This window comes from Cavia porcellus, unplaced genomic scaffold, assembly GCF_034190915.1.
Source record: "Cavia porcellus strain 051 isolate PalLab524CR breed Dunkin Hartley unplaced genomic scaffold, mCavPor4.1 scaffold_20, whole genome shotgun sequence".
Lineage (NCBI taxonomy): Eukaryota > Metazoa > Chordata > Mammalia > Rodentia > Caviidae > Cavia > Cavia porcellus.
This window is the reverse complement of record NW_026947503.1, coordinates 50,215,727-50,240,145: the sequence shown is the minus strand read 5'-3', so window position 1 is coordinate 50,240,145 and position 24,419 is coordinate 50,215,727. Positions and strand designations below refer to the sequence as shown.

At 41.4% G+C, this 24,419-nt stretch overlaps 1 protein-coding gene across 1 annotated transcript in view; it reads left to right on the top strand.

Moving 5' to 3' along the window:
• The first annotated feature begins 1,163 nt into the window (after window positions 1-1,163).
• Window positions 1,164-24,419, top strand: part of Dsg2 (desmoglein 2) — a 44,484-nt gene continuing 21,228 nt past the window's right edge. Inside the window, exons 1-8 of the mRNA XM_063231804.1 lie at window positions 1,164-1,714; window positions 13,846-13,881; window positions 14,984-15,118; window positions 19,719-19,877; window positions 19,985-20,129; window positions 20,858-21,021; window positions 22,914-23,051; window positions 23,139-23,324. Of these exons, the coding sequence (XP_063087874.1) occupies window positions 1,667-1,714; window positions 13,846-13,881; window positions 14,984-15,118; window positions 19,719-19,877; window positions 19,985-20,129; window positions 20,858-21,021; window positions 22,914-23,051; window positions 23,139-23,324 (1,011 nt within the window). The 5' untranslated portion in view covers window positions 1,164-1,666. The remainder of the gene's footprint in view (window positions 1,715-13,845; window positions 13,882-14,983; window positions 15,119-19,718; window positions 19,878-19,984; window positions 20,130-20,857; window positions 21,022-22,913; window positions 23,052-23,138; window positions 23,325-24,419) is intronic.

The window sequence follows — 24,419 nt, the reverse complement described above, 5'->3', positions numbered from 1 at the left end:
GCTCTGGGCACTGGAAGCAGCACGGTAAACTCAGCAGAAACTCTTCCTAGTTGCTCAACTACTTTAACATCCACCATACAAAAACAATAAAAAGGAAACAAAACAAACAAAAATAAACAGAAGTCACAGCACTTTGAGAGGCTGAGGCAGGAGGATCACAAATTCAACCCCTGTCTGAGCACCTCAGCAATTCAGTGAGATTCAGTCTCAACACTTAGAACAACCCGGCCAGGGACATAGTTTACTGAGAAGTCCTTGAGTTCAATCCCCAGTACACGGGAAAAGGGGGGAGGGGAAGCGAGGCGGGAGAGGGTAGGGAGAAAGAGGGAAAAACAGAAGTTAGGAGCTAGGCTGCAGGTAAACTCTAAACAAACATAGGACAATAGGAGACTGTTTCTCAGCTCCCCGGAGTGGGCAGGAGCTAGGGCAGAAGGGACTAAAGAGACAGCAACTCTACAGAGTTTTAAAAACTCGCCAAACTGGAATTGGGGACTGAGGGTGGGGGAGACAGTGGGGGAGGAGGGAGGCCCTTCTGAGAACCTGCTGTTTTTACCCCTAACCGATCTTTCCCGTCTCCAGTCAACCCTCTTTGCTCCACTGGGCTCTTCCACCACTTTATCGCCAGTCCTTAACAATTTTTCTAAAAGAAATTTCCTAACCAGTAGAGAGATTCCAGGATTTGGAAGTCCATACTCTGTATCTCTGCTGTTCAGCTTGAGCTCAACTGAACGTTCCACCATTTCGATAATATTGGGAGAATTTTAACAGCTCTCATTCACTGAACCCCTAAGTGCTACAGGTTTTTCAATTCGCACAACAGCGAGATGTGTTGGCCTCCACTGGCCCCGTTAGACCGAGGTGAAAATGCGGCTTGGCGGGGCTTGTCAGGGGTTCGCAGCCAGCTCCTCCGCAGAGGTCTGATCACCGCACGGGTGCGATCTGTGTACGCGGATTTGCACATCGAGGCCTGAGTATACGCCTTCCCCCCAACAGCCCAGGCTAAGCTTTCTCCTAGCCGTGCCCAGCCTTCAAAGGGTTAAAGGCCTGTCCATTTTGACCTGTGAGTCTCCGCACAACTGTTTATCCCGAACCGGACGAGCTGCAAACCTGCTGGACGCAAAACCCGGCCCCGTGGACTAGGTGCTAGGGCTCCGCTGGGGCCGCCACCTCGCCCCCGCGCTCTGAGCCCCGGAGCTGGGCGCACGCCACGGGAGGGCACTGCGTGTACCCGCGCCACCAGGGGCCTCCGCGCGCCACCTGCGCTCGGGCCCCGCGCCCGTCCGCCAGACACCCGGCCTCCCGCCGTAGTGTGCCGGCTCCCCCGCGGCTCGGTGCGGTCGCGGACTGCGCTTGGACCGGGGCCCGCGTGCGGCCCGGGGCTCCCAGCTCCCGCTACTCTCGGAGGAGGCGGGGAGCGCCCGGCGGGGCCGGCGGGGCGGGGCGGGGCGGGGCTTGCCAAGGGCGCCACCGTCCCGGCGTCACGGCCCAGGTGCGCGTGCGGCCCTGCGCCTCCAGTGCTCGTGCGCTCGGGCGCACCTCGGGGTGCAACTTCTCGCGGCGGCCACACCTGGAACCGCGCCCCAAGGAGAGGCGGCCCTCAGGCTGGAGCGAGGCCGGGACGCGGGCGGGCGGCAGTGGAGCCTTGGGCGGCCGAGTGGAGGGCGCGATGGCGCGGGGCCCGGGGCGCCCGTGCGCGCTGCTGCTGCTGTTGGTGGTGAGTGCGGTGGGCCGGGGCGGCTGCGGGGACCCCGACCCGGGCTGCGGGAAGTCAGTCGGCCGGGCTGGCGGACGGGGTGCTGGGACCTGTCGGCTCGGCTCTGCTTTTCCTTTCGCCACACTCGGGACCCGGCGTCCTTGGCTAACCGTGATCGGTGAGTGTAGTGAGCCTGGACGGGGGACACCTGGACTGGGAACGAGGGCTTTGTTTGAAGTCTTTCCGGACTGGGTACTTGAAGACCGCAGGGACCGGTACTGGGGCCTTCTTCCCAGCTCCCGAAAGTCCCCTACAATCCCCAGGCTCTCCAGCCATCGCCGCTTGGCAGGGGGAACCAGAAACAAACCTGTATTCTTAGAGTGCAAAACAAGAGCTAAAAGCATTTTCTTTAAGACCTGCGACTTACAAAGCTTTCTGTTTGCCTTTGATGAAGCTGCATTACTTTTATGAAAATCACATTTTTAACTTTAAAGATCACGAAGTCGCGTTTTAAAAACAATTTCCTTGTACTAAAAGGAAGTAATCGTGTAATCGTTTCAGTACTTTTTCGAAGAAAATAGAAGTGTAGAATCACCACAATCCAGTGGGGATTTGAGAGCTTTTCAACCACGGAAGTCAACGTTCACCTCTGAGCTCTGTTTGATCATGTTTTATGTCGAGCTCTTGTAACCTGAACAGCTCCTTCTAAGATAACAACGTGCCAATATGTTAACTAGTGTTAATATCCTACTATTTTTTTGAAACTCTGTATCATTTCTAACCTTTTTTGTTTTGCTTTTTAAAATAAAAAGTAGATTTTTAACTTTTGATTTCTATATTCAAAAGAATTTTTAAACCATTGCTTTTCTTTTTGTTAAAGGGATTGCACGTAATTAAGGAGCATAGCTGACTGACAGGGTTTGGTAAATGGGATTTGATAAAGTGGCAGATATCTTGGTAGTGTAGGTGTGGTCTCAGCCTTCTGGAGACTTCACAAGTGCTTTTCACAGATGAGACAGGAAAATCATTCTCGATTTTCTCATGTAATTATTAAAATTAAAAATACAAGTAGCACTCTATGAATGACTCTGACTTTCAGAAGCTGAGGTTTTTTTTTTTTTTTTTTTTTTTTTTCCATTCTGGAATTGTGGAGGAAAAAGAAAAACAAGGTGTGTGTGTGTGTGTGTGTGTGTGTGTGTGTGTGTTTGATCTCCATATAGGTAAGATTTTTTGAAATAGAAATAGAATGCTCCTTTAAAAAGAGACCATAACTGGGTGTAGTGGCACACTCCTGTAATCCCAGCACTTGGGAAGCTGAGGCAGGAGCATGGTTGCAAGTTCCAGACCAGCCTGGGCTACAAAGTGAGTTCAAGGGCATCCAGAACTGCATAGCAGGAACCCTGTCTCAAAAAAAATGACCATAGTCAACTGGTCAGGAGCAAAATTCTTGGACTATTCTATATATTTTATAGTATTTTTTATAATATAAATTTTGAGTATGATTTTTTTGTTAGTGTTTTGCTTACTTGTCCAAGAATAGTAGGTTTTTCAGCATTTTGCTCCCAATGTGTTTAAAGTTGGAAGGACAGTGTTTCCGTAAAGAAAAGAAAACAGCAGGCCCTTTACCAGAAAAAATGTAAATTTTTTTTGCATTTTGATGCAAATTCTATTGCATCAAAGTCCTATTACAAATAACAGAATTTCTCTAACAAGCTAAACTATTGAGATTTATTTCAGCACACTCATTGGACTACGTAAGTGTAGGGAGGATGAAGAAACCCACTCTAGTTTGAGCTGTCAGTCATGACTTCAAAGCCACAGAGCCCAGTTTAGAGAGTTGCTGCCTGTCCTGTGTCCACTGCTGCTTCCACAGTGAGAAGCTGCAAGTATCACAATGGAACTTTCCCTGCCAGCTTCCAGCCCAGGTCACACCTGATCCAAACCCTGGCAAAGGCAAAGCCGATGCACTGCCCCTTAGCACCAGTGAATCTAGAGACCGATATTAGAGCCCACATAAGACCACTGCAAAAACCAGCCAGATCCAGGGTGTGCCAGCCAACACAGAAGACACATTCAACGTCTACTTCCTGTCACTCTTGCAAATATCATGTAAATTCAGGAGAAGCATCTCAAATCTGAAAATCCTAAATGCTATCACCAAAATACCTTTTTGGACAATGTGTTGGGGCTCAAAACAGTTTTGAATTTTAAAGCACTTCAGATTTGGGCTTTCCAGTTTAGGACTGCTCAATCTGTAAAGTCTAAGGAAATTTCAAAATCTGAAAGAAATTGAGAGCTAAGCATATCACAAAGCAGATGGCCAGCCGGCACTGACCTAACCCAAAGTTACCGAGAAGTGGGCCTGCAAAGGACCGTCTTTCGCTTCAAATGTGGATTTGGCAGCACAAGGAAGCACATCAGAGGGTAACGGTTGAGTGTCACCTATACCACTGTCATTCAGGACAACACTATTAAAATGGGAAAGACAAGTTATCTGAGTAAAACTTTAAAATTTGTCCTCTTCAAGCAGTCTTTATCTACGGTCCATTGACTCTCAAATTGTCCATTAACAGAATTCAGACTCTTCCCCAAGATGTGAGGGATTAATTACATACGTATTTCCACTAATCTCTAAACTGAAATTAGCATGTAAGTCACAAAGATGACAATGTAGTAGGGTTGGCAAGATCTATGACTTTGTGACAGTGGAATTCACAGCTGTTTTTACATATTCCAGTTATTTCAAAATAGCATTTCTGCTGACTATCACTAATAGCCTTTACTAGCTCTTTTAATTCTATCACATATTTTAAAAATTCTACAACTATTTCGATATAATTGGGCTTATTCTTAATCCAGTGTAGTTTCAAATCTTAAAATGTTATTCTGAAAGGGGATCGTAGGCGTCACCAGACTGGTAAGGAGAGGATTCAGGAGAGTGATTGTCTCGTGATTGCCTCAGTCTAATTAACCTTGTCCTTTGCAATCGAACTCCATAGCAAGGATCCAGAGGCAGCCTGTGGTACTGTGGGCGGGCATGACTAGTGTCCATTTGCTGGAACTGCTGGAACAAGTTGCAAAGTCTGGGGAGCTTAAAACAACAGAAGTTTACTGTCTTAGAATTTTGGAGGCTAGAGATCCACAATGAAGGTATTGCCAGAGCCCCACTGCCTCTGCAATCTGTGGGTGTGCCTCCTCGCCTCTTCTGTGTGGTAGTTTATCAGCAGCCTTTAACTTTCTTCTCTTACAGAAGGGCCACTCCAGTTTTCCATCTCGCGTAGAGTTCTTTCTCTTGTACCTTTCTAGCATCTTTCATTTGCATGTCCGTGTCCAAATTTCCCATTTTAGAAAAACACTGGTCATACTGACTATGGGCCTAACCTTATAAGCTTACCTGAGTTCAACCTGTACAGACACTGTTTCCAAATGAGGTCACATAAGGTGGTTAGAACTTCATCATGTCTTATTTTAGTTTTACCTATATCAAGATATTCCATTATCTCTAACTTACCAATAACACCAGAGTTATGCTTAATGTTTTATTATGCAAACGAGCTACACAAATTTAAGAATAAACTGCATGGTAAATATTGAAGTTAGAAAGAATGTTTAATTATCCAAGGATTTTAGAAGCTTTGCATTTGCTTTTATTCTAAAAATTTGTAGATAATGGAAAAATGGCATAAACTTTTGTTTATGAGTTTGAAGCAAAATACTTTACACAAAAAAATGAGCATTCTAAAGTGACCCTATATTAGAAATACCTAGTGAGCTAACTTCAAATCTGTAAGATTCACAAATACGTACTGATAGAAACTTTGCAGTTGACCTATCAGACAGATAGGTGTAAGGGAGAGTAACTGGCCTAAATCTTACAGAATAGCTTATCTGTGAAGAAAGAGGCACAATGTGAACAACACATTGAATAGGAAGTGGTATTTTTGAAAATTGCCAAACTATAATAAAAATTAGAGACCTTAATTGAAATCATAAATGAGCTTTAGGTCTATTCGTTTTTTTCTTTCTTTCAATGTACCACAAATTTCAGCAGCTTTGATAGCACTTTTCAAACATTTCATCTGTATATAATGAAATACTCTTTTCTGAATTTGGTTTACTTAAAGTATCATACATATACTTCATAAGACATTGAAATTTTTTTACTTCAAGTCACAAGTAAAATTTGCTGTACTTGTTGGAACACCAGGGTTTATACTATAGTATAGTGATAAGATGAGAAATGCCCACAAGAAAAAAAAACTAAGTGTATATGACTACTGTTTAGTGAGTGCTTCCTTGATGCTAGGCAGTGTTCTAGATTGTGAAAGGCCAGACATATATTCTGCCTTCCAGGTACCTGTTACAGTCTGGTAAATGATACAACAAGGAAATGGCTAACTTCTCAGTTGGTAATGATAAAAAGAAAAAAATGATAAACAAACACACAGTCCCACAGGGCCTGCAGAAACTGGGCGTCCCTGCCAGGATCTCAGTGTAATTCCAGATTGGTGAGATGACAGGCAGAGAACCAGGGAGGATGTCCTGGGTTGAGTGAATAATATGTACAAAGGCCTGAATACAGGCACACCTGGTTCTTCCGAAGAACTGGACTTTAAAGCCTATTGCTGCTTCATCATAGACTATGAGGTGGAAGAGTTTGCAGATGAGTCCTTGACCTTCGGACTAACAGAAGTCAAAACAATGGCTATAGCTAGGTGAGTGTTTTTAGGGATATGTTCAGATTGCTAGGTAAATGAAAAGATCTTTTTTGCTTGAGATGGTCAGGAGAGTCAAAAAGGAATAAATAGAATGTGGCTGGTTGAAAACAATAACAACAGAAAAGGCTGATTCTTAAAAAAGAAGGAAGAAGGGGTTCAGGACGGGGTCAGCTGGGATCAGACAGGCAGAGAAGCCCAGAGACTGTGCAGCCTGCAGGAGCAGAGAGCTGGTTTGAAAGCGAAGGAGTGGGACCGATTTTGGTTATCAGATGCCTGGTGCTTCATTCCCAGAGTCTGAGGATGCTAAACGTTCAAGAATGCTTGACTGCTTATGAAGCATTTTCCTATCTAAAATGCCAGTAGCACTCATGCTGAGAAACAATGATAAACAGATGTAAGAGGTTCAGATTTGGGCACTGGATGATTTGTATCCAGGTAGGGACTCTGCCTCAACCCATGTGGTTCATTGCTGTTACCCTACTGCTGGTCCTCATTACTGTGCATCTCCACCGGCTTACTCCCTGCTTTCATCTTCAAACTGTCTCTTGCCTTTTATGTTGTGTGGAATTGCCAGATTTCTCAGAGGCAATGCTAACAAATGCCCTATGCAGAAGTGGGCAGTGATGCTGTTCTCCTTTGTAAGGTCAGCGAAGCTCTCAGCACACCTGCACCTCTTTCTTCTTGCCACTCATACAGTCCAGGTACCAAACCGGACCACTCGTTCTCCATCCTCACATCTCCTGTTCAGGTGTGTGCTGTCTCTGATCTGTGCATGTTCCTCCTCCCATCTCTACAGACATGTTCTGCCTCTTCTCCAAGGCCCAGCCCACAGCTCCATCTCCTCATCAAGCAGAAAGTGGTTTCCGCCCTTCCTGAGCTCCAGAGAGCTATTTCTGTAGGTGTTTATATGATTATGGTGACCTCCCTCGTAGTGTGGTACTTAAGAGTAGCGACCCTCTCTCCTGTCACCTCCCTTTCTCCAGTTTCTGTTACCTGTACTAAAACTTGAAGGAATAATTCATAAATTTTGAATAACTTTCATTACAGTCTATTATAGTTGATTTATTATTAGTTACTGGTCTATTTAGTACATTATTATTAATCTCTTTCTGTGCCTACATTATAAATTGAACCTTAATATCGCTATAAATGTAGGAAAAACAGTATACATGCAGTGCAATGCTACCTAAAGTTTAAGGCATCCTTGGCGATCTTCTAACATACCCATTAGACAAGGAGGGAGCTGCTATATACTTTTTTCTTTTCTGGTAAACTGTATACTTCATTAGATCAAGATCTTTGCATCCTATATCTGCAAACTGGCTAAATGTCTTGGTCTTTAAATGTAAGAGTTAATAATCTGAATTTCACTTGTTTAGAATTAATTTTTAATGCCTAGAGGTTGGGTAGCTCATTTTGTTTGACTTCCTTACTTTTAGGAATCACTCATCATGCTTCTGGGGTCAGGAAAACTGTACCCCAAAATCCTAGCACTTACAGTAGAGAAAAGAGCAGTGTAGGGAAGAGAATGTGACCTGTTTGAGCACAGCCTGTGTGTCAGATCTGGATTTAGTGAACGTTAACATGCGAGGAAGCTGAATAGAACCGAGTTTGCTTGACACCAAGTTCATGTCCGGCTGTCTGGAAGCGTTGTGTCACCTGCCTCCCTGGTGGCAGCCATCAGTACAATAATATTCTAGAAGAATATTAGTTAGAATTACTCCAGAAAGGAAAAAATGAGAGAAGGCTAAATCCAGTTTTATTTGCTTACATAAATCTAACCCTAGAAAAGTATTCACTTACCTTTTTTTTTGTATCAGAAACTGAACTCATGGCCTTATGCTTGTCATGCAGGGATTTATGCTGCTGAGATAAATCTGTGGCCCTGACTTACCTTTCTAAAGCCCGAGGTATTTTCTGTATTACTAGTTCCCTTCTATAGAGTTGTTGGTCCCATTCTGATGAATCCTCGATTTGCCTTCCTGACTGACCAGTGCCACCTACTGGTAAAAAAAAAAAACCATCTACAGCTCTTGGTTTTCAGGAACTTTTCTGAGAGAGAAAAAAGCAATCAGTTTTGGTTTTGCTTCGTTTAATTTTTTACTGTAATTTTCATAAATCCTTTACAGCAAAAAAAGGGGGAACAAGCACGATTTTTGTCCATCAAGTAATGTGAAATATGTGAAGTGTATTACACAAGATTTATTTATATTTTGCCTGATTCAAAAGCATTATGCATCTGCTACAGAAAATGATGACATAGTTCAAAAATGATAAATGCTCAGCATCCGTAACACTTAAACCAGAAAAGAACTATACACAAACTAGAAAGGAACTATAAACCAGGGGGAGTACCACTTAAAGCAATCCCAGCCTGTGGATTAATCCTAGTAAAGTAAAATCTTCCTGTGATGGACTCAGTTCCTGCATTTCCTGAGTTAGAGCACTTCTTTCCATGCTCTGTTATGAAGGGCCCCTTCTCAGCTTGCGAATCACGGGTACCCTCTTCTGCCCTCTCCCTCGCTGCTCAGTGGTTTGTACACTGGCTTTCTACAGTGCCCTTCCAGGAGCAGGAGCATTCTGAGCATTACCAGACACTTGTTAGAAATACCAGGTCCTGGGCCAGCCTCGCTGAGGTGGGCCTCGCAGTCCGTGTTGTCACATAATCTCCAAGCCCCGTGGGTGTCACAGCCACCGCTGGCCTCTTCTTGAAGAAGACAATTGGGAGCAGAAAAACGAATTATTAAAAAGCCTACTTTTAACTACTTGTTAGCAACTCTGATCTTTTTTTAAAAAATGATTTAGGGGCCAAGGAATTGACACTGAATAGCATAATGTTGACCTATCTGGGCTTTCAGTTAATTTGTCTATACCAAGAGGGGAAATTGGAGCCGTCCACAATTGTACTGGGTAGAAGGATGCACAGATGACCTAACAGGCGGAGGGTAGCGTGGCTCCAGCAGCTCCCCACTGTACAACTCTCCAAGTCAATAAAATGACACCCAGGAAAATGTCTTCCTCATAGGCGCTGACTTCAGGGTGACTCACTAAAGTATTTGTTACACTGAAATTACCCCAGACATCTGAGGAGCAGGCGAAAGATGATGATAAATCATGTACTATACTCTGCTAGTCAGAGGTATTTACTATCTAAAGTTGAAGTTCAGAGTTCTTAACGAGTTCAGAGTTCAACTTAGGTGAAAAATAATATTTTTAAACGAATATTGCTGTGGGAATACATAAATGTCTGGATCACATAATCCTTTAAATTGGGATTTTTGAAATAAGTTGTAGTATTTAGCTGTAAAATAATCTTATAAAGACTATCCCCCCTAAGAAACCATAAAGATTAAAAGGAAGCATGGTAGCTGAAATTTTATCGTAAACTTGAAAATGCGTTATGTGAGATTCAGAACCCTAAGAAAACAAATCTAGATTATTTACATTTGAAAGGAAAGCCCATTAAGCTTGGAGTTCTACAGTTGACAAAATATTATTGTAATTCCTATGGTTTTTTTTTTTTTTTTGGACTTTTCATTTTTATCGGTACCGGGGATCGAACTCACAACTGCCTGCTTGCAAGGCAGGTGCTTATGCCGCTAAGCTAAATTCCCAGCCCCTTCTCTGGGGTTTTGTATTATGAGTGTGGAGCAGGTATTTCAGTCTAGTGCACCTTATGATCTAAAAATAGCCTGTCGTAGAAACTTCTATAAAAATGCAAATAGCAGAACCATATTTCCTGGATTTTGGGACATCCTTTTATTTAAAATGTACATCCATTTTTTTTAGAATTTTTAAAAAATTCTTTTGGTATAACATGCAAACACCACCATCAGAGTGAGAACATCATGCTGTGTCATATACCAGTGACAGTTCAGCCCCAAGAGCTGGGCAGGTTCTACCGCATACCTAGACAGAATGGGCTTCTGTGAGCACTAGAGATGAGAAGCCATGGCAGTTTACTACATGGCTAAAGACATCTGTCATATGTATTCCTGCCATAATTATGTTGCTGATGAGGAAACTTGGACTAAAGCAACTTGTCTGGCAAAAATCAAGATTTAAATCTAAATATGACACTTTTCAAAGCTACCTACTTTCCAACCAGGTGATGCCATTTTGCAAAAATAAAGCACTCTCTAGTAGTAATAACAAAGTTAAGAGAAGTTCTCATCTGGGCCAGGTGTGATGGTGCATACCTGTAATCCTAGCACTCAGGAGGCTGAGGCAGGAAGATCACCATGAATTCGGGGCCAGTGTGGGGTACACAGTGAGTTCAAGAGCAGCCTAAACTACATAGCCAGACCCTATATCAAAGAAAGGAAGAAGAGGAAGAAGAAGAAGAAGAGAAGGGAAGTAAGACAGTAGTTTAAAAAGCAAAAATTTTATCCAGACAAATGGCTAAGAAAATAGAAACAATTTTATAACATGTATGTTACACCTGTTTTCAGGTCTTGGACTTTATATGTCATTTTTCAATTTCAGAAACCAGGGTTCCTTGAAGAAATGGCTGGTTCTTAGCCTGGGACAGGAGAAATCCAAGATCATATAACTCTAGAAAGTAATAAAGTAAGAAGAACTCAAACACAAAAGGATGAGAACATGCCAAGGACCTTGCGTCCAAACTGTGCAATCTTCCAGCAGCCAAAATTGAAAGTGTTTGAAGAACACAATATATAAAAATAGCTCTGGGTTATAGCCACAGAATAAAATAAATACATATGAACCCCATATGGATAGATATAATTGAATAAATAAATGGAGAAAGATAAATGTTTCTTTCCGTAGAATTCTGAGTATGTAGATACCTTCATAAGAGATGAAACAATTATTTCCTTCTAGTCTCCTCTGACCCCAAGGATGGGCTACCCTTGGTGACTTACTTACAAAGACCAGAGTAGGGATGCCTGGGAGAAACTTTGCAAATACTTCTCCAAGTGCATTGTTAAATGTTATCAATCTCTTCATTCTGACCTAGCAACTTAAGATGTTAACATGAGGGAGAAATGGAAAGGGAATTCTTGATGCTATCTTTGCTCCATTTTTGCAAATTTAAAATTATTCCTATATTTAAAATTAAATTTAAATTATTCCTTAATTAAGAGGAAATGTGTGCTAGATAGTTGTTGAAGCTGGATGTCAGCTGCAAAAGTGTTCATTGTCCTAGTCACTCTGCTTTTAGACATTTTTTCAATATGAAATTCTTTAAAAAAAACAAATTAATAAAGCGAAATGAGTCTTCTGCCTTCATGGTATTAAGCAATAGTGAGTGACAAAGTTTCTTCCCCTAGGACAGTAATGAATGGAGCACGCTTTGTTTTCATAGTTAAACTAGCAGTGGGTACTTCCTGTCCCATTCTGCAGCTTTGCTGCTCTAGGTATGATCAGTGCATCCACAACGTTGGTATCATGTAGGGTTGTGTCAGAAATGCAGTATGACCTACTGAACTGGAATCTCCATCTTTAACATCTGCAGTGAACAGAATACACTTTAAGGTATTACAAGCACTGTTTACTGTCATGTGCTAGTTCTGCATTTAAACATCTAGAAAGAGAGTGCCACTAAAGTCAGTGAAGATGTTCGCATGATGAGTTTGCTTTAACTACCTAGACGACCATAACCTGCTCCTTTTTACCTGTCTCTTACTAAAATGTGATATTTAGTTACAATAACAGAATTCATGTGAGATAACGTGATTGTTACACCATTTCACTTGGTCATTGAAGATGCCCAGGGGCAAATGCAAGTAGTAAATATTCCTACATGGCTTATACCAAAAAGACAAGACTAGCGATTAGGAGGCCAAACAAGAAGTACAAGTTTTAAAAATGTTCTCTGATGATTTGACTGAGGGATCTTGAATGCAGGGACTAAGCCTTAAGCCTCACTTTTTGACCCTTTCACCAGAGAAACACAGATGCGTGATCTATCTCAGCTTCCGTGTTTTGCATCATGTCACCCTGGAAAATACATGAATTTAGTGAGCACACCTTTGGTTAAAGGCATTACTAGCCATTGCTAGGTAGGACTTGAATGTGTTTGCCTAGTCAGTGGGAAGGGAAAAAATGTTTGATTCGATAGTAGAGAAGAAAGATGAAAGGTTAGTGACAGGACCGAGGTTCTAGAAAGGGTCAGAGTGGGAGGATGGAGAGAAGAGCTGAAGGCAGAGCACAAAGATCATCAGGGAACCTCAGAGAGGATCGGAACTCTTCTCCTCTGAGGGAAAGGGTGAGGACGAGAAGGAGGAGGAAGAGGAGGAGAAGACTGGAGACACAACAGCAGATAAAATGCAAGGCTTCACCTGAGAACGAGCGGCCCAGAGATGCAGTACGTATGATGGGAAGGTTCTGAAGTTTGGAAAGCGATGGCAGGAATATGATAGGAGGAGACACAGCCAGGAGCCTGTACTTTGTAGTCTGAATGAATGCATTTTTCTCAGATCAGAAGGAAGCTAACAGCTGAGATGCCCAGCAACAAGTGTCAGCCCACACTCTCTGGGGCGGGTGGAGCATGTGGTCACCAGCAGAAGTCCCACTGCTATAAAGGGAAGGAGGAAGGTCTGTGGAGAGCTGCCCTAATCTGCATAAGGAGAGCATTTGACCACTGTGGCCTTCTCTAGCAGTGCTGCTGGCACAGGCTGGGAAACAGTGGGACGGTAATCAGCTTCATATGAGGCAGGAGTAGCAGAGGGTCAGGAAAGTGAAGCTCCTTACCTGTCACTGACAGCATCGTCAGAATGGCTGGCAGTAGTCCCCCGGTCTGCAGTGACAGGAATGCTCTCCATCTGCCCTGTTCACATGGGACAGTTGACCAAGGGAGTCCTATTAGAAAGGGCTGGGTTAGAGGAACCCAGGTGGGTGAAGCCTGCAGGAGATTCGCGGACAGGAAGGAAATCACAGCAAGATTCAGAACACAAGACAGGGTTTGTCGGTGAGATTGAGCATAGATATAAGTAATTAAGAGTGGTACCATGTTGTGATGAAGCCCAAATTGTGACAGTGCCTCTGAAGAACCAAAGAAAAGACTTGGTGGGACTGAGGACCTAGAGGTATAGAGAAATCACAGCATGGGCAGGGGAACGTGCGCGTGCACACTGTGTGTGTGAGTGTGTGAGCAGAGAGTCTCATCTCTCCCTGACAGCCTCGAGGAAAAATAAGTAAATCCCAGAGAGAACATGAGATGAAAACCATGGGGGGACATGGCTCGTATTTCACAAGACACATTATTTTGATTTGTTTTGTTTTGTCTTGTTTTATAAGATACTAGTCATTTCTAGAAGATGCAGCATAGACCAGGAAGAATGTAGATACTTCCTATTGGTCCTATTGGTTGTTGGGCAAAGGCAAAAGAGAAATTATAATTTGTTTCTTTTTGGCAAACAGTAGTTGAAGTTAAACTTCTGTTTTTATTTTATTTTATCTTTTATTTTACAGATCTGCTTTACCTTTGGAAGTGGACTTCACTTAGAGGTAAGGATCCAAGGGGATTATTTCTATCTTTGGGATTTAAACGCTTAATCTCATGGTGGACCATTTGGCTACACCATTCCCATTCAGACGGCTGCAGAAGAGTGTGTTTCCTGTAATGCAGCATTTTAGTGGTAAAAGACCTTTGCCTGGATGCATGCACATGTGCACCTGTGTGGTCATCAGCGATCGTGAGAGGTATTCATGAAGTTGTCAGCTGTGATTGGTCTGTGAAAAATAAGTGAATAGAAGTTTTGCATTTTTACATCATAAGTTTTACTGTTATCCTTTGTAGTGTTTTATTATGTAATGTATTTTTAAGTTAAGAAAATATATTTAAATATAAACAAAGAAAAATCTTTGGATAAAATATATACTTGCCTATAAAACTCTAGTGCAAATTTACAGAATAGTTTCCCATCTAAAATTTCAAAGGGAGATTTCATAGTTCACTCAGTTCTGAGCAGGGTAAACTCTTTAATGGCAGTTGACCATTTTCATTAGATTTATGTTTACCAGAGATTAGTCTTGTGGCACTGGGGATTGCACCCAGGGCCTTTGCAGTGAGGTGCATCTCCAGCCCTTTTTACTTGTTTTATTCTGAGACAGGGTCTTACTAAGTTGATGAGTTGCCCAGGCAGCACTCACACCTAGGATCTTCCTGCCCTGGGCTGCCAGAGCGCTTGGATTACAGGCATATGCCACCGTGATCAAATTAGTAATTTATTTTTGTACCATCAATCATTACAGAAAACTAAAACGTCATCTTCAGCAAGTAATGGAAAAACGTTCTTACGTGGTTTATTTCTAATTTACCAAATTGTAAGGCCACTAAATAGCCCTTCAGCCTTTTGAATTCCTTCCTCTGGAAAATCTTTTTTTGCTGTGAGAAATGAAGTCCTCCTGCTTTACTGATTTGAATATAGTCTCTTGGAGGGTCACAAAGTTGACTTGTATATAAGTGTCCTCTTTGAAAATGCAGTTTGTCCAGAAATAGGAAATATGTCTTAAAAATTGCACTATTTCTAAAGGCTAATAAATTGCAGAACACTGTACTGAACTTTGTAACTCATAATAATATGTGGGCAATATTTCATTGTCGTAGTTCTTTAACACAAGAAGAGAAAGCAAGCTGCTTCCTGGCCACACTCACCTGGTACGCCAGAAGCGGTCATGGATCACTGCCCCAGGGAATCTCTGGGAAGGCGAGGATCTGACCAAGAAGAATCCCATTGCCAAGGTACCTCTGAGCAGGGATGGGAGCATCGTGTGTGTGGTTGAAGCTGGGCTCTGAGCAGATTTTTATGTCTGCTTTAAAATTAAAGAACGATGATGTATTCGCTGATTTTTTTCCTTAATGTTTGGATACAACTAAAACTTAACAGAGCATATTAACAGAGAGTGCCAACCTTAAAATCTTTACTGTAGTTATTCTGCAAGATGCTGCATCATTGCCAAAAATGCATATAACTTTAGGTTTTGATTCAGTTCAGAATTAAGGGATCTGGCATTAGTTTTCTCTTAGTTTAACACAGAGTGTTGCAATAATCAAAAGAGTGTATTATCATTAGAAAGTAGTGGAAAGAAATCATGTCTAAGAGGTAGAGTGACCAGATATCACTATTTGCCCAGGACAGCTAATTTATGCCTGTCCTGGCTTAACAGCTCCTCCTTTACTCTCTAAAGTCTGGTTCTTTTCATCAATGATGTGGTGGTCCCTATACTATGTATCTCAAAGGTGTTAGGTATAAACCTGAACCTTGATTTATCCCTCCCCTAAAGTGGCTCTCCGTAAGTTCTACCCATTTCTGTAAATGTTACTATCATTCTATTGAGTTTTTCAAACCAAAAATGTAGCAAGTACTTTTTGTTCTATTGCAAATTGCCCACTTCCGTTCCTCTCTGCTGCCACGCCCATCGTCCCAGCCTGTCACCTCCTGCCCACAGCAGCAGAAGTCCTCCCCACTCGTCCCCTGCATTCATTCTCTCCCAGCTCACCCCAATATAGTCCAGTCCCCAGAAAGGACCTAGAGCAAACTTGCGAAAAGACAACTAAAGCATGTTCCCCCTCCACACGCTCTTAATGGGATGCTTGAGGCGCTCCCCAGTGTGGTAGGAGAAAAAATCCTCTTCCTGTGGCTGTGAGAGCCCGTGAGACTCGATGGACCTTGGCCTCCTCTCCGTGCTCAGTGCCTGTCACTTCCCGTCACCTATCCCATGTCCCCAAACTGACATAGCTCATCATAGCTTCCTTCCCTTTGCATTTGTTCCCTGCCCTGAAGCTGTTCCCCAGAGGTCCTTGTGGCATCATCAGGCCTCTGCGCAAGTGTCACCCCTCCTCCCTGCCGCACTTTATTTCCCTCTGCCCTCTTTGTCTCTTTAGGGTTGTCCTCATTCCGCTCACTGCCTGTCTCCGTCAGGTACAGTGTGCACTCCGTGAGGCTGGAGCTGCCACCTCAGGGTCCGCAGGTCCTGCCTGCATAGAGCTGGTGTGTGGTAGATGCTCAGTACACCTTTGTGTCACGCATACTCTGTCACATCCACGTTTTTACCTTCTTCTTTCCAGTCTTTTAAAGCTCATGAGTGAAAAGGCTCCTTTAACAAGGGGAGCCGCTACAGAATAGAAGACAACGATTCTATTTTTCTAGTGACTTGTTGCTTTTATAAATGCGGCCAAAACTCCTCATGGGTTCATGTAATAGTACACAAACAAGCTGTTGAGTTTTGATTTTGTTTTGGCCTGCTTGTTTCAGATCTAAGTCATTCACACCGTCTTTTAATGTGGGTCCCTAAAATGTACTGATTCATCAGGAATAAGTGTTAGCTGATTTTTACTACTTTTATTTTTATAGGCTCAGAGTAAAATTTAAATAAAAAGCAAAAGATCTTGTTAAATTTTTCCCTAGCTTTCCAAATTACCCATGTAAAAGTAATACTGTCAGCTGTTTAGAATTTTCCAAAATTTCCACTGTTGGTGGGAGTGTAGACTGGTGCAACCACTATGGAAATTAGTATGGAGATTTCTCAGAAGACTAGGATTGGAAGTTCCATTCAACCCAGCTATTCCCCTCCTGGGTATTTTCCCAGAAAAACTGTAAAGGTCATATTACAGTGATATATGTGCACCCATGTTCATAGTAGCACAATTTTTAATAGCTAAATCTTGGAATCAACCAAGATGCCCATCAACAACAGAGTAGATGAAAAAGAGGCGATATTTTTATATAATGGAATATTACTCAGCTATAAAAAAGATGATCTTGAGGCCTTCATAGGCAAATGGAGACAACTTGAGGCTATCCTCATTAGTGAAATAAATAAGAATCGTATTTATAAATATCACATTGTGTCTCTAGTGTAAAAACTAATAAGAATTGTAGGAATAATAAAGCCCAAAATGTGTAATTGCTATTGTAAAAAAGAGGAAAAGAAAGTTCTCTAAAAGATATAATTGCATATGTATTTAAGTGTGTAGAATTGATAACCGTATTACTAAGTTTTTGTTGGATAGTTGAGTCTTGCTGTTTGAATGTCCACTTCGTATGCTTCACTTCTGTAACTTGAACAACTGTTTCTAAGAGGACAATATATAATTATCAACTAGTAATATTTTTTTGTTTTTTTTTGAAGTTATGTATTATTTCTACCTTTTTTCTGTTTTGTTTTGTTTTCCTTAAAGAATTTTCCAAACCTTAGAAAACACCTATGTGTATATATGTATGTGTGCAAACACTTACTTGCACACATATGTATGTAAGAACTACCAGTTCTGTCTGCACCATTTTTGTTTTCTGAGTGGGACTGTATGATCAGTACGCAAAGGCATCGAGTACCTATACAAATACTGTTTATATGTAAATATACAGATCCATGCAGGTGTGTGTATGCGGTGCACATGGCAGAAAAAGAGGGCCGGCCAGGTGGAAGCTCTGTGGAGTGACCACACCGAGTTCACTACCGCACTCACGAGTACGGCTGGGGTGAGGGCTGGAGAACCCGTCTGCTGTTCCCTAGGCTGCTCAGTGATACATGAAGAAGAAATTCAGGAACCATTAGGGTGTCCCAGAGAGAAATGACCAATGCAGAATGAAAGATGTGAGTACAGTTGTTTGTACAGAATAAACATGCTAAGTTTAGAAGATCCAGAGAGTGAGAAGCAGTATTGATTTATTCCATCTTTCCAAGCAGGGAAGTAGCCCATTCAAATCCTTCTCTGGAAGATGCCTTGTTCATACCGTTACAGAGGTGATGTCAGAACCTCCAAGTACAGTATAAGGAAATACTACAACTCCCAACCTGTTAGATGTCTGAGATGCTGAGTTTGTGTTCTCTAAAAATCAAAGAATGAATTCTAAAAACAGAAGAGGTAGAGAATAGGAAGATATTTAGTGAGCGGATAGATAGGGTTGTCCGAGGAACAGGAGGGGTCCCGAATGGGTTGCGTCAGCACCCCACTTTACAGGCAAGTTTTATAGAGCATTATCCACAGGGGTACAATGTGGGTTAAAGTTACGACTAACCAATAAGTGATATAGGGGAATGAAACTCCCAGCCTGCTATGTCTGGTATGACTGCGTGTTCTCTAAAATGGAAGAATGAATTTTAGTAATAATGGAGGTTAAAAACAGGATATATTTATTGAGAGAGACATAAGAGGTCCCAAGTGGGTTGCCAAAAACGCTTATCTTTTCTAGGGACTTCTATAGAGTAAAATCATGGGGTGAAATGGGTTTAAAGTGGAGAAAACTGGGAACTCGAAAGGCAGATGGGCATAAGGTAGAACAGAACTATAGTTAACCAGTAAGACTAACTGTGCAGGTAAAATTAAATCATAAACAAATGGAGAAGCAAGTCACATAGAAAGCTGGCATTCTTAGAGAACAGTGACTCTTCCCTAGGGGGTTGGGATGGTGACTCCTGACTTCCTCAGGGTAATAGGGAACTATTTAGAATATCAGTCCTTAGGATGTGGATGCATTTGTTTGATCTTTGGTCTTGAGGCCTGGCCCATAGCAGGCAATTGCAAGATATCTGTCTGGGCTTCCGCACTGGCTTCTTTGAGGATCTAGCCCTATCTCACTACCTACAGTATTTCCAACTTACTCAGCTGCCTGTAACAGAAGGCTACAAATATAGACACTTACATCATAATGAAGCCATTGGGGAAACAAGTCAGGTAAGAAGGGTGCATGGAAAGAACAAAGACATTTTCTAGGAAATGATGGACTAGGAGGTCCAGGTCATGCACTGGGGTGACTGATGCTTCTCTGGACTTCGTCAGGCCTGGTGTCTGTCCTTCAAGGAAGTCTACAGGCGTAGTCATTTCTTCTTTATCTTGAGACCTGGTCTCCAATGGATGTGTCACCGGCCACAGTTGAGATGTGTTTCATCTTTGCCCTCTCTAGCCCTATCTGACTGCCTATAATATTTCTACCTCACTTAGCTGTTTGTCATAATGGTTTACAGATGATTAAATGTGTTTATAAAGATGACTTTGACTTTATAATTTCTGCCACATGTGTAACATGTAAAATCAGCCCCACTCGAAGACAAGCCCCAGCCATTTCTCAGTTTCACCATAACCCTCACAGGGAAGCCTTGTTGTCTTCCGTATCTTACAGGGAAGAAGCTGCAGAGCAGGTAGGTTGAATGCTAACTAAGTATCTCCTCCCAGCGTGTGTGGTGACAGAACTAGAACCAGGTTCCCTGACACCAGCACACGTGTTATGTCACTTCCTCTCTACCAGGATGCTGACAACTTCCAAGGAAAATTGTCCATTAAAAAATTTACATGTAAAGTATAAAGAATTTAACCTATTCTTTTGTGTCTTTTATGTTAGATACATTCTGATATTGCAGAAAGCGGAGTAAAAGTGACATACAAATACACTGGAACAGGGATCACAGAGCCTCCTTTTGGTATATTTGTCTTTAATAAAGACACTGGAGAACTGAATATTACCAGAATTCTTGATCGGGAAGAAACACCATTTTTTCTGGTGAGAACAGTTTTACATTTATTTGCCGTTTTTCTTGATTTTTTAAAAATCATAGCAGTTCAATTATTTTAGCTTACAAACATCTATGATTGTTGTCGTATTTTCAGCTAACAGGTTATGCTATGGATTCAAAAGGAAACAATCTGGAGAAACCACTAGAACTGCGCATTAAGGTCCTTGATATCAATGACAACAAGCCTGTGTTCACTCAGGAAGTCTTCACAGGCTCTGTTGAAGAGTTGAGTGCACCATGTAAGAGTTTTTGTTTTTTTATGAATGAATAACCAAAGTCATTTTATCCCCATTGTGTAAATCCCATTTGTCCTAGAGAATCACAATGTTTTTCTTCTGATCAGTTCAAATGCCTTTAAAGTTCATCTTTCTTACCCTCAGAAAAGATGGTGGATTGATGGGGCGGGGCAAGTGTGTCTCCATAGTAACTACCCCCTGGGAGAAAGGTAGTCACAGTTGCTATGTAAATAAATGGGTGTGGCTTTGTTCCAACAGAACTTTGCATACTAAAACAGGTGGCTGGCTGGCTGTTGGTCACTGTGGTATAATTACTGACCTCTGGCTTCCATTACTTGTACTGCAACTTTTTGTTGACATTCAATGCATTGCTCTATATAGGGCTTGAGTAGAGATTTCTTTGATCAAAATAAAGACCATACTTCTGATGTGTCTTTAATTTGAATGAACATTGAGGCTTTACATTGGCTCAGCCATATATCTCCGCATTTGCGGCTAGAGTAATTTCGTGAGACTCCTATAGCAATTTTGTAGAATTTCACCTTAATCTCAGCTTTGCCTCCATCTCATACTTCGCACACACTTTCTCATCCAGCTAAACTTTTGATCATGGTAAAATAGTGCGCAGATTTGTTAAGTACCTGGAATTCTTTTGGTAACTGCTGAAATTACTAAGAAATAATAACATACATAAATGTACTTACCTTGAACACCTCTTTTTCTAATGCTAGATACACTTGTGATGAAAATTACTGCCACAGATGCAGATGAGCCCAATACTATAAATTCTAAAATTTCCTACAGAATTGTGTCGCAGGAGCCTCCGTATCCTGTAGTGTTCCACCTAAATACAGATACAGGAGAGATTTTCACAACCAGTGCCTTGGACAGAGAGGTAAATTATTTCATGGTACCCATCTTTTACACTGCTCTAGTTTCTACTCTATTACTCTTTTCCAAATTTCTTTTGTTCTATATTCCTCACTCCTAGTATAGCTCTAATTGTTCTCCTTTAATAAGAATGTAATGTCCACTCTGGTATCGGTGAGTATACGTGACTGCATCTGAATTCAGAGGTGCCATGTGCATAGTGAGCTGTTTAAAAGACACATCGGATCTGGAAGAGTTAGCATAAAGATACAGAATATCATGTTCATTTTTTATGTCGACTTTTCTGTTCAAATGATAATGTTGTGTATCATGCATTAAAAAAATACGTGTTTAAAGTTAATAACCACGTATTCCCCTTTATTTTTTTATAGTGTGGCTATTTAAAACTTTTAAATCACTTAAAGACAGTACCATTCTTATTCTTTTTTATTTAGTATTCTGTTTACTAAGGATCCTACAGTGGCATTCCTCAGTTTGTGGTTTTCTGTGGTGATGTCAGGAGTCTCTTCCACTGCCAATGCATAGACAGGGAGCAGGCTGGTGGTGGTGGTGGCGGTGCTGGTGATGAGAGGGTCTGAAAGTTGGGGACAGGAGAGAGGGTTCTAATTCAGGTGTAAAAGCACTCAGAAGAAAAAATTGTTTTAAAACCCATATTAAAAAAAAATTGGATGGTTTTCCTGGAAAGATTGTCCTCCCAACATTTCATTCTTTTAGTTTTAGTTCAAAATTTTAAAATAAAAGGTATGATAGAAGATTTTTTAAACACTACATACATGAGTGTGCAAGAGTAAAATGTTGATTCTAGGACATGGCACTCTCAGGAAACACAAATCATTGTTCATGTGCATTGTAGCATACCTGGAAAACTCAGCTGTGCTCAGATGGGAAGGATCATGGGCAACGTTCCTGTTGGAGTTTCACAGAAGTTAAGGATATGATCTCGTACTCCTACCATTCTACTCTACAACTTCTCACATAAATTTAGAAACAGGAAAGGGTTACTGTGAGTCAGCAGCGTGATTTTTAACAAGTGTCTGTCTCTGAGGTGTGGGAAGTTTATCCAACAATAGTGGTTGTCTCTTTCCGTACATTTACGATATCCCAGGTGCCATCCTAAGCCCCCTTTACATGAATTAACTCACTTAATCCACATACAAACCCTGTGAGCAGATCTGGTTATTATCCCATCTTACATGTAAGAAAGCCAGGGGCCAAAGGGATTACTCGTGTGTCCAGCATGGCTAGTGAGTTTCAAAGCCACCAGGATTGGAGCTGAGCCGCTGGCCCTAGAGCCCCAGCTGTCCTCTGAGCTAGGGGGCCCTGCCACACCCACACCTCCCACAAACTGGCCACTAGGTTCCTTAAACTCCAGTCACCTTGAAAAGAGCTGCAGTAAAGGGTCCACGCAGAGAAGAAGGGCTCACTTTGGAGTAATAATGTCATGTGACCTTCTAGAGGCTGTCATTCTGCAGAACACATTCCCTGAGAGTCCTGACTCTGGGGAAGTCTGGACAAATTGCCCTCACTGGCCCAGATTTTTTAGGACTAGAGTTTTCTGATTTAGCAGCTGAGAACAAAATGTGGGGCAGAAAAAATATTCCTACAGTCCTGCCATGACATCCAACATAAAACAAACTACATTTTGAATGGTGTTCCTTTGTGCAGACAGTTTTAAAGAGAACCATCTCCTGAGAAGAGCACCAATGACAAGTTTAAGAATTTGTCAAGTAAAAAAAAAAATTTGTCAATAGCTCCTTGAGGTTTTTCTGGCTTTCTGCAAAGCTCGGACTGCAAATAAATAGCATGGTCCATTTTCTATTAGCAAGGCAAGTTAAAATCAGAGACATTTGAAAAGATTCATTTTCACCCCAGTGGATTTTTTTCACTCCTCTGCAGGAACACAGCAGCTATTCTTTGACCGTGGAAGCAAAAGATGGCTATGGGCAAGTAACAGACCATCCAGTCCACCAAGCTCAAGTTCAGATTCGTATCCTGGATGTCAATGACAATATACCTGTCGTGGCAAATGGACTGGTAACTTACTGTTACAATAACTATAGCTACTTATTCACTTTTAAGATTTGTATTATGTAAAAAAAATCATGTGTTCCTATTTTTCAGCTCGAAGGGACGATCAAAGAGAATCAAGTCAACGTAGAAGTTACACGCATAAAAGTCATTGATGCGGATGAAGTAGGCTCTGATAACTGGTTAGCAAATTTTACATTTGTATCAGGAAATGAAGGGGGTTATTTCCACATAGAAACTGACGCACAAACGAACGAAGGGATTGTGACCCTCGTTAAGGTAAGTCGTGACTGTTTAAGACAGGTGGGACAGGTCGCTGCTGGAGAAAAGCTAACAGATTTTAAGCCTAAACACAAATATTTTAGGCGCACAACCAGCATTGTAATTGTTTGCGATATGGGCCATCTGTTTGATTAGTAAGTAGTCGCAGTGTAGGTTAAATTTAGATCTCGGAACTCTGAGCCTAGCCAGTCGGCATGGTACCAGCGACATTGCTTAGTACACTTCCGGTCTTTGTTTGCTGCCCATGTATGGCTGCAGCATGACCTTGTTCTCTACTGAGTATCCTTTAATTACCAGTGCGTATGTATCTGCTTCACAGTAAAGCTAAACCCCGCTAAATAACATTGAGAAATTGAACTGTGTTAAATTGATAGTCAAGGGTGCTTAAGAATCACTCACTAAAGCTTCATGCCAAAAAATAGATTCCTAAGCCCTGTTGTCAAAAAAGTCTAACTAGGTTTGACTCAAGATCTTGCCTTTTAGGCAAAAATCCACTTGTGGTTCTAATATAAATTGTGTGAGAGCTGCATTTTAAAGTAATCTAATCTTGTATGTCATTGAATGGATGAAGAAAAAAAATGGAATTTAAACCTCATTGTTAAGCATGTGGTTCTTACCCATCTAGGTTTTCCAACAGAACTTTTTAAACAAAAATTACAAGGTAATTACCTTACCAGATTTAAAAATAAAATGTAAAGCTACAAAGTTTCAAAATATCTCTTTAAATTATATACAGACCCAAAAAAATGGATTCCAGAAATTACCAGTTTTATAAACACTTAATTTTTGAAAATCTAGGAAATCTAGGTAAAATCTGATAGGAAAAGGAAAATGTATAACAGAAAAAGAAATAATTACCTTGATATTTCTTAGTGATAAATTTGAGCATGACTTGTTGATAGGCTACTGTATGCATTTAAACTACTTTGAGGGAAATTGAATTGTTTTACCCTAAGACACATTTTATGGTTATGGGAAAAATGGATAATGTCATCAGAGACAAAAATAATTCATCTGAAAATGAAAATGAAAAATAATTCACCTGCTTATGATGAAAGAAGCATAATTTTTAATCATCAGTTTAGGCAAAAC